General features: G+C 45.4%; 1 protein-coding gene across 1 annotated transcript; it reads right to left on the bottom strand.

The window, feature by feature from the left end:
• Positions 1-350: 350 nt before the first annotated feature.
• On the bottom strand, positions 351-10,421 carry MS4A5 (membrane spanning 4-domains A5). Its single transcript, XM_036762597.1, has 5 exons — positions 10,137-10,421; positions 8,556-8,684; positions 6,834-6,890; positions 5,936-6,088; positions 351-473 (listed from the first exon to the last, which is right to left on the bottom strand). The coding sequence occupies exons 1-5, from the start codon at positions 10,284-10,286 to the stop codon at positions 351-353; spliced, it is 612 nt and encodes a 203-aa protein (XP_036618492.1). The 5' UTR covers positions 10,287-10,421.
• Between the last annotated feature and the right edge of the window lie 325 nt (positions 10,422-10,746).

Here is a 10,746-nt window from a genome sequence, read left to right as displayed (position 1 = left end):
GCTTCTGAATCTCAGTTCAGTATTTCTCTATGAAACCCTGGACATGAGACTCCACAGTGAGAAATCCAGTAGAAAGCCCACAGACAGCTCTGTGATGGGCAGAGGCTTCTTGTTTTCTTGCTGACTCCACAATCTGGTCTGCCGATCCATATTGCTCAGTGTGCTGGGTTCTGGTGTCTGCTGAGCTGTCTGTGAAGCGAGGGAGGAGGGGAAGGGGGGAGGAGCTGAGAGGGTTTCTCTGTCTCTGCTCTTCCCCAGGGAGCGAGCTAGAGGAACAGAGGCTTCTGTTCCGTTCAGTCGAACCACTAGAGTAGAACTACCTCAAAGAGAGCCACCACACATCCTTATTTTCACACTTCTATTGAAAACCAATACTCAGATTCAGCACAGGTCAAGTTGTGCCTGAATATTGAGTAAGACAGAGAAATGAGGAGTTCAAGGGCAGCGAAGACCATCATCATACCCAAAATCCCCTGCAAAAGATGGAAACCAAATGATAATAGAATTAAAAACAATCCTGAGCTTATGGTCACAAAGAGCTATTAATACCTAGTTTGGGGAGATGGCTGTCCTTCTGCAGGAGGGGCCAGGGTGGAGACATTCATCCATCTATCCATCCATCCATCCATCCATTCGTTCATCCATCGAGGACTTTAGGGTCCATAGGTGGGGAATCAGTGCAGACCCACAGGAGGGAAAAAGCACCTGAACTTGGCTAGTTATTCTTTTGTGGATTGCTCTTGGAAGGCAGGTTGGAAGGGGTTGTTTCTTTCCTTTTCTTTGTATTTTGGGCTTCTAGGACAGTACCTGAGGCATATTCATTTCAATTTGATTTACTTCATGAGTTCGTTCTTGACCCCCTCAGCAGAGTAAGCAATCAGTAAGCATTTCCTCAACACCCACTATGTTTTAGGTACTAGGTTAGTCACAGGGGATACCACTGTTCCAGACTTCAAGGAAACTAGAGGGTTCTAGATCCAAAGCTGGAAGGGGCCTCAGAGGACATCCAGGCCAACCCTTTCATTTGATATAAAAGTGAGGAAGGCGAGTGAGGCCAGGGAGGGGAAGTGGCTTGCCCAGAGATACACATTTAAAGAGTAGCAGAGATGGGATTCGAACGCGGGTCCTGTGACCCCAGAGCTGGTGCTTTGCCTCTTGTACTAGGCTATTTCTCTTTATTGGTAACTTTCTCCCACTCCTCCCTTTTTGGAATTAACTAGGATCACCTAGATTGGAAGGAAGGCAGGCAGGTAGGAAGGAAGGAAGGAAGGAAGGAAAGAAGGAAAGAAGGAAGGGCAGAGGTTCAGGGGGCACTTCACAGCCCACATTGAAAGATGTCCTTGAAGACAGCTAGTGTTTCATTTCTGTCTTTTTGTGCTCAGTGCCAACGCAATGTTTGACCCTTCTTTCAGTGTTTTGTTTGTTTCTTTTTTGGATAGGACCTGGATTCATTTTTCTAGGAGATTCCAAATGAGGAAGCTCCCTCTTCCAGGTAGCCTGATATCCTAGAAAGAGCTTTAGTTCTGGAGTCAGAGAGCCTGGTGTCCAAGCTTGTCTCTGACACCCCTTGTGTGTTGTGACCTTGGCAGTCACTTCACTTCTGGGCCTCAGTTTCCTCCTTGTTGAAATGAGGTGGTCAGACTGTCCTAATAGAACGCATCCAAGGTCCTGTGCAGCTTTCAGTATTCATTTCTAATGTAGCGCTACCTCTTATTTCTCTTCTGAGTGTCACTTGGGTCCTCTGGCCATAGTCACTTAGTCTGGCATATGGTAGTAGGCATTTAATAAATGCTTGCTGATTAGTTGATTGAAGAGAAATCAACAAAATATTCTGTTCATTCTCTTTCTAAATTAAATATGAGGCAGATGGAACAAAGAAATAAAAATAAACTACAGTTCTCCATTAAGCTTGAGAGAGATAGAGATGCACACACAGACTGAGAGGGAGGGAGAGAGGGAAAGAGAGACACATAGAGAGACAGAGAAAAAGAAAAAAAGACAGAGACAGAAGGAAGGAAGAGGAGGAAGGAAGAGAAATGTAGAGAAAGAGAAATATGCCTGCAGAGACATACACCCAGATCCAGCCACAAAGCAACCCAGAGAAGCCAAGAGGGAGGTGGTGCTTTCTTGGGTCACCATGGCCATCTTTTGGCCTTTGCAGGAAGCACTGTTGAACGTCCTTTAAAGCTGGGGTGTGTTTTTTTGCAAAGGAAAGCATAACATAGCCTTCACTAGCTTTAGCCTTGTGGTGTTCGCCTTTTAGGCCAGATGGAAGAAAGGTGAACATCAGGAGGTCTTTCCCTTGTTCTGGGTCTCCAGGTGAAGAAAGGCTTCCTTATCTGAATTACAAATAAAACAGAATTTAGAGTTTCCTTTTGGCCTCCTTGACTGAATCCTAAAATAGTCTTCAGTAATATGATGCCTTGGGTTCTTGATGTGGTTAGAGCTTTCATCTCCTCTTGGGTTCCTAACATAGTAGTTCCTGTTAATGAAAGCTGACACTATGTAGTACTTTATAGACTGCAGGAAACTTTACATGTATTATCACCTCACTGGACTCTCACAACAACCCACTTTTCAGCTGAGGAAGGAAACAGGTTTAGAAGGGCCAAGGGACTTGCTCCCGCTCACACAGGTAGTCAGTGTCAGAGGTGGGATTTGAACCTTGGTCTTCCTGATTTCAGGTCCAGCAGTCTGCCTACAAAGTTCTCCCAATGCTCTTTCCATGATACCATGCTGTCTGCTCTGTTCTGTCCTGTTCCGACTTGTCAGGCATGTGAATTGGGGTCTGGATAATATATATTGTGGAGGTGCATTCCATTTGGAGAACTCAATTGTTGAGGACACTATAACTACTTCCTTTCCTTATCCCCTTAGAACTTGACCTTAGGCCATCACTCAGTCAGCATATATTAAACACTATGTGCCAGACATTGGGCTAAGCACATTTTTTTTTTAAGATGAAAACTCTCCCTGACTTCAAGGAGCTTATCCTCAAATGTAGGAGATGATGCACATGTGTAGAGGTACATACAAAAGAACACAAAGTAGATGGGTGCAAAGTAACTTTAATGGGCAAGGGGGAGGTGGGAGTGGTAGGAAAGACCTCCTGCAAAAGAGAGGACTTGAACTGAACCTTAAAGGAAATCAGAGAAGTCTGGAGGCTCTTGAGAGGAAGGAGAGCCTTCCAAGGATGGGAAGATCCAGTGCAGGAGTAAGGAGTTGGGAAAGGAATTGTCACATGGGAAGAACAGAACATGAACTGAGCTAGAAAGTATATGGAGGGCAATAATACGATGCAATACAAGGAGAAAGATAAAAAGTGGGACAAGGTGGTGAAGGGCTTTAGATGCCAAAGAGAGGAGTTTTATTTCATGCCAGAGGAAGAATGGTGCTGCTGGCATTTATTGAATGGGTGTGTGTGTGAGTGACCTGTCAGACCTATGCTTTAGGGAACGCCCTTCGGTACTCCTGTGGAGAATAGATCTGTGACAAGGAAAACCAAGGAGGAAGCTAGTCCATTAATACCAACATGAGGCAGTGTGTGTGCGCCTGAAACTTTGCATCTGAGTGAATTTGTTTCCAAAAGGTGTCATAGAGAAATGGCAAACACCTGTGACTGCTCAGCTCCATGAACCTAGGGAACTGGAAATTCCAGTTTGTGACTTCAGCAGTCACAAGGAATCTCAGAAAAAGGGAAGGTGTTTTGGAAAAGAGGGTAAGTTTTGTTTTGAACATGTTGAGTTTGAGATGCTGAAAGGACATCCCATTTTCAAACACCCAGTAGGCAGTTGGTGATTCACAATCGGACCTCCAAAAAGAGAATGGGCCTTGATATATAGGTCTAGATTTCATGTGCATAGAGATGAGCATTGAACCCATGACAGCTGCTAAGATCATCAAATTGAGAGTAGAGAGTGAAGAGAATGCCCCAGATAGAGCTGTGGGAGTTGTCCCCAGCTAATGGATGTGCCAAGGATGAAAAACCAACCAAGGACACTGGGAAGGAGCCATCATTATACAGGAGGAGAACCAGGAAAGAAGAGAGGGTATTCAAGAGGTGATGACAATGTCCAGTGCTGAAGAAAGGCCAAGGATGAGGATCTAGAAAAGGACTGGGTGGCTTAGTTCTGGGCTGTCCAAAATGTGGCCTGCAGACTGCATGTGCCCTGAAGTGTGGTTTATGCGCCCGCCTATAAGCATAGAAATTCACATAAAAGCTTTAGTAAATGAAGCTGAGCTACTGCAAAGCTTTCACTAAAATGGCATTTCAAAATATATTGTCTGTTGTTTCAATAAAAACCTAAGGTTGGACGGCCCTGGCCTAGTGCATAGAATGCTGGGCCTGGAATCAGGAACACCAAGTTCAAATCCAACCTCAGAGTATGAACTTGGGCAAATCACTGAACCTCTTTGTTTCAGTTTCAGCTGCAAAATGAGAATATAACAGCATCTGCCTCCCAGCGTGAGCAGCTAGGTGGTACAGTGGGATGGAGTGCCTGCACAGATCTTGGGCAAGTCCCTTTACCCTGTTTGCCTCAGTTTCCTTATCTGTAAAATGAGCTGGTGAAGGATGGCAAGCCACTTCAGTATCTCTGCCAAGAAAACCCCAAAGGGCATCACAAAGAGTTGGATACAATTGAAACAATAGAACAACAGCAACCTCCCAGCATTGTTGTGAGGATAAAATGAGATCCTATTTGTAAAGCATTTAGTGACTGGCACATGAGGAAGCATTACATACAAATGCTACTTAAGATTATTACTATTAATTCACAAGGTAGTCCAGCCAGTCAGTCAAGGCAGCATGTATTAAACACCATCCTGTTCTAGGTACTGGGGAAAGCTCTCCCTCTCATCTCTGCCTCTTGTCTTTCCTGGCTCCCTTTGGTTCTCAGCTAAAATCTCACCATTTGTAAGAAGCTTTCCTCAGTTCTTCTTAATCTTAGTGCCTTCCCTTTGAGTTTGCTCTCTGCTCTCCGGTTTATCCTGCATATAGCTGGTTTATACAGAATTGTGAGTTATTTCCCTCAGAGTGCCTTACACAGTGCCCAGCACATTAGTAGGCATTTAATAAATGCTGGTTGACTGACTAATCTGTCTATAAGCAATGCAAAACCCAGGAGGGGGAGAGTGGGTCGGCGGTCACAATTACTACATTGATCTTTTCAAAAAAAATTGCTAAGATTGTCTTAGTAATTAATGCCTCTACAGCTGAGAAGGTCAAGGATGTCATGATCTGAATCTCAGGATGACTGAGGACAACAATTGATCAAACTGGTATTTCATTTTATAAGCTCAGCCTTGAGAAGAAAGCATGGGCTAGTGGAGAGAGGCCTGGCCTTGGAGTGAGGAAGACCTTTGTTGCAGGTTCTGTTTCTGACACATATTAGTTGCATGATCCTGAGAAAGTCTTGGAATCTCTTGGCACACCAGATGATTCTAAAATGACCCAGAGACATTATAGCTGTTACCAGTCTGCATAAGTGGAAGGCACTTCCACATGAGCAGGCGTTGTTTCTTTCACTAGTGAAATTATAAGCTTGGAGGAAAATTAGGAAATATTAGGATGTGGCTTTTCTGGCTGTAAAAATGACCTACCCAGCTCCAGGAAAAATCTTGTTTTGCCTAATAAAGACAGTTTCCTCAAGTTTCTCTTCTTTTCCAAACCTATTTGCATATGGAGTAATACAGTGGGAAGATTTTAAGTCAGAGGACTTGGGTTTGAATCTTGACTCTGCTGTGCGACCTTGAGTTTCTTAATCTCATCTACGAAACCTGAGGGTTAGACTAGATGAGCGCTCAGTCCCTTCTAGCTTTAAAACCTCTGCTCTCATACAAATAGTGCCTCAAACCTTTCCATTCTCATTGGAATGAGCTGGAATCTGAGTTCAGCTCATGCCATGAGGCCTCACCTGAAAGACTGGATACTTACGATTAAAAGGATAGAGATTCCAGCACAAATAGTGCCTCCACCAACATAGCCACACAGGTAGTTCCTATCCAGAACCAGGCCGAACGAGAGGAGAACTATCCCAACCAGTGCAGCCACAGAGCTTATTGTGTTTACAATCAGACTCATTTGTCCCTGAAAAAGAAGAAAAGTGTCAGGATCCACCACCCTACCCCTTGTAGGTCAGGGAAGATGCCTGATGGCAAGTTATCTTATAAAGAAGCCTTGGCCATGGTAAACCCACTGCTTAGCTTTGCAGAGCTTCCAAAGCCCGAAGCCCAAACACTGAATTTTCATGAGAGCCGCTTTCGCTAAAGCTTCTAAATGAAAACACCTTCTGAACTAGGATTAGATGTTCAGTCTGTGGCTTAAGTATGTTTGGCTTCAGGCCTTTTTGATAAATATTCCACTTCTTATCTCTTTATACAAAAATAAAAAATAAAAAAAACAAAACAAAAATACCTTTCTGTTTCCTACTAAGAGTTAAATTGCAAACAATCTCTACCACTAAATGAGCCCATCCACAGACCGTGCTTTTGAAACAGATTGAACTGGAATCCCTGTTTGGCAAGGGCTGAATGGAAGGCCCTTTGGGACCGGGTGGGAGTGGGAGCATTAGCACCTGAGGCCTGGTCCTGCTTCTTCTGCTTTTGACTATTTGACCTCTGACCTCAGGCTGTTCATTCTCTCTGGAGCTCTGTCTGTGCATCTGTAAAATGGAAAGGCTGGAGAAAGCCTCTTTCATCTCAGACTGTGATGCTGTGAAACACAATGGGAGGCAGGCAGCCCGACCAAGCTGCTGCTTTGTGAGCCCCTTTGGGAGACTGGGGATTAAACCCTCTCATGTTTAAATGATTAAGAAAGAGGAAATGAAACTTACAAGATATTTTGTGGTTCTCCTTTCAAATGCGATTAAAGTGGATCCTGAATTAATGTACTGCCAAGAAAAGAGAGAATCTGTTGGTCGTTGGAATCTATATATTGGGGTCCTATGCCAGTTTTCCTCCCTAAAATACTGCTTCTTTATGCCAGGGAGCCTCCTCAATCTTTAGGGCAGTGTCTTGTCGTGGGAAGTCATACAGCCAGGAGAATTATTCTCAGCACTGCCACTAAACGGTTGGCTTTCCTTGGACACTTTGGTTCACATCTGTGATTCTCACTTTCCTCCTCTCTGAAATCAGAAGGTTAGACCAGTTGACCTCTGAGGTTTCTTACAACTCCAAAATTCTATCATTCAGCTTACGCTAAACCTCAGGAGAGGTCTGGGTTTGAATCCTGGCTTTTCCACTCACTAGCTGTGGAACCCTGGGCACACCGTTGCCTGGTTTAGTTTCTCATCTGTAAGAAGGGGGTAATAATCGTCCCTATGTTACAAGGAGGCTGTGAGCATCAAAGTGCTGTTTTCAAGGGTCTGAAGGGGCTGTCTTGTGGAAGTGCGTTCGATTAGCTTTGTTTTGCTTGGCACCAGAGAGCACAACTAGGAGCATGGGGTGGGGAGAAGGTTCAGAGAGGCCAGCTTGGGCTGGATGGCCTGTCAGTTAGGGCTCTCCAACAGAAGAATGGATTGCCTTCCCCCCTTCGAGGCCTTCAAGTAAAGGCTGGATGACCGTTGATCAGACAGGTTGTAGTAAGGATTTCTTTTTTTGGTGCTACATGCCACAGTGGGCAGAGTGCTGGGCCTGTAGGAAGGAAAACCTGAGTTTATATGCAGCCTCAGACACTTACTGGTTGTGTGAACCCTGGCCAACCTCTGTCTGCCTCAGTGTCCACATCTGTAAAGTGGGGGTAGTAAGAGCAGCCATCTCCCAGGATTATTGAGGATAAAACGAGATGATATTTGTAAAGTGCTTTGCAAATCTTATTTTCTGGTATAGGTTCTGTGAGATAGACTCTGAGATGCCTTCTAGTTTTTGAGGTTCTGGGATTTTTCTGCATATGGTAAGTGACTATTAGGATGAGAATGCTACCACTACCAAAAGTCTTCAAGACCCGATCAGACAGCCAATCGGCAAGCATTTATTAAACAGCTACTGTGTTATCGGCATTTTGTCAGGCATTGGGAATACCCTCAAGGAACTTACAAGGAGAAACACCATGGACAGGCATGCATCCTTCTGTGGGCCAGGACCCTAGTAGCTGGAGGAATCTGGAAAGGCCTCCCAGAGGAGCTGGTCCTTGAGCAAGGAGCAGGGAATTTGAAGAGTCATTGGTGAGGGAGGAATCTCAGCAGATGGCATAGGAGGGGAGACAAGGCCATGTTTGGTTGGAGTCTTTAAATGACAAAATGAGGCTTTTCTTTCTTTTTTTGAACTGGGAATGGACGTGGTCAGATCTATGCCTTAGGAACACCATGTGGGGGCTGGATTGGAGTAGAGAGAGATTTGAAGCAAGGAGGTCAGCTTGGAGGCTGTTTCTGTAGCCTAGGTGAGAGGTGCGGAGGACCTGAGTTAGGGTGGTGGCCATAGTGTGAGTGGAGAAGATGAGTCTCTAATGGTGGACTCTTAGGCCCTAACGGATAGGTAGAGCTCTTGCTTCAAGCTTTCTCTGACTCCTAGGGGTTTGAGACTTTTGTGCCCGTAGTTACTGTGTTCGCTGTACTCACACATGCTGCTCCCCAGAATGGATACCCCGTAATAAAGATGAAGGGAAAGCGCGGGTATGGAGAGATGCGAGTAAAAATGAAGACTGCTCCAAAGCAAAAGTTCATCAGACCAATTAGGACCTGAACAGCCTGAAAACAGAAAGAGCATCGAGGTCAGCAAGTGCTGAGAGGCTCAGCTCTGTTGTCCCCTGGGAATTCCTCCAGGGCTCATCTTGATTCTTCCATGCTGCTGCCCTACATCCTCGCTCTGCTCCTTGCTGGGGCTGAGCCTGACCGCAGGTAGTCTGCACCGCCAGCTGGGACAAGAGAAGGCAGGGTGGCACAGTGGAAAGAGTGCTAGCCACTGACTACTTGTATGCCCTTTGGGCAAGTCACTCTAGCTCTCTCTGCCTCATTTTCCTTAACTGTAAAATTAAGAGGGTAGATTCACTCACCTCTGAAGCCCCTTCCAATTCTAGATCTCTGATCCCATGCCAATGTTTTGATGCCAATAGATTCATTCTCTCTACTGTGATGAGCTCTTCTACTTCACCTTTGTTTTGCATCCCAAGTCCCTAGTCTTGCTAACAGCCCTGCTGAAGACCTGCATTTCATCTGAGTCAGACACAGTCTGGGGACTAGAGGCTCTCATTCTTTCTTCTGGGAAAAAGTTTTGGAGACTGTCCCAATGTACCTTGACTAGGAAGGAGCTCAGCTTTGGACTTAAATGCTTCTGCCAAGGCTCCTGGTGTGCAGGGGAAAGAATATTCCCTGATTTGAGAATCAGAATATAGGTTCAAATCAGGTTCAGTGTCTTCTGAGCTGTGGTCCCTTGGGCAGCTGGGGTTATTTGCCTTGGCCTTCATTTTCTCAGGGAAGGGTTGGATTGGATGACCTTTCACTTCCCTTCTAGTTCTGTATTTGTCATCACAGGGTCCCAAGTGCTCTTAGGGAAGCAGTGGAACACTTTGGATTAGCGCCAGGGATGGATTAGGCTCCAGGCCACATGTGGCCTTCCAGGTCCTTGAGCTCAGCCTTTTGACTGAGTCCAAATTTTACAGAACAAATCCTTTTATGAAGGGGATTTGTTCTGTGAAGTTTGGATTCTGTCAAAGGGCTGCACTTGAGGACCTAGAGGGCCACATGGGGCCTCCAAGCTGCAGGTTCCCCACCCCTGGATTAGCTTCTGGTACAGTCTATATGTCTCAGGAATTGTTCAGTTAAGGCAAGGCCCTCTCCTCCTTTACTTGATAGCAAATCCAGTTCTTCAACATGGCCCAGATTTCGGAGTTGAGAGCTTTACTGCGCAAGCTTTTCTCTTATATGTGACCAGCTTCCTAACCCCAAATACAAATGCCCTTTCTTCCCTGCTCATGACATATACACATGAATATCTGTAATTCTGGGTGGAAAACTGTTATGTAAGCAGTCAACCAGAAGGATTTGTGTCTGTGAATCTGCTAGTGATTATATCACTTGTAAGCATTTAGTAGGTCTTTGACCCAGAGTTGAAATCAGTTCTCTTCTTAAAACTATGCCTCCCTATCTCTGGTCTTTCTTTTCCCCCTTCTGTGCATTACAATACGGCATGGGCTAACTTACCCCCATGATTCTCATTTCTGTAGCAAGGAAATGTTCTATACCAGTTTTTTTGGCAAAAGCAGTTGCTTTTAGCCCAGTCTGGACATTGACAACCTTCTGAGGCAGCAGCAGGAACACTGATTGGGGTGTGGGTGCCGGCTTGGGTTCCATGGTCCTGCCGTTGATTCCACGGCAGAAACAATGTCAGTAAAATTGGTGGGCGGGCATCGCAGCCAAGATCATGTTCTACTCCTATGCCAGGTTCACCTGGAGAGCCGGACTATTGCTATACGTTGCATTAGAATCATTCGGTCATTGAGTCACAGTGTCATGGAACCCTGGAATGCTGGAGTTGGAAGGAGCCTCCAGAGAGGCTATGGAGGAGGCCCGGACTGAGGCGCAGGGTCCCGGCCCTACCACTCACCTCTGGCCCTTGGGAAAGCCCTCCTTCCTTTCTAAATTGTCCACTTCCTTATCTGGAGAAGGAGGATGGTGTTTCCCCAGAGAATTGGTCCTAGAGGTCCCCTTGAACATTAAATTCAACAGGGTCGTCTCATTCGGTCCCTTCTTTTCAGGGGAGGGATTTGGAGGAAAATCTCCGAGGACAGATATTTTCTCATTCCATTTTCAA

Source organism: Trichosurus vulpecula, chromosome 6 (genome assembly GCF_011100635.1).
Source record: "Trichosurus vulpecula isolate mTriVul1 chromosome 6, mTriVul1.pri, whole genome shotgun sequence".
In the NCBI taxonomy this organism is placed as follows: domain Eukaryota; kingdom Metazoa; phylum Chordata; class Mammalia; order Diprotodontia; family Phalangeridae; genus Trichosurus; species Trichosurus vulpecula.
This window is presented reverse-complemented; position numbering and strand designations above follow the sequence as displayed.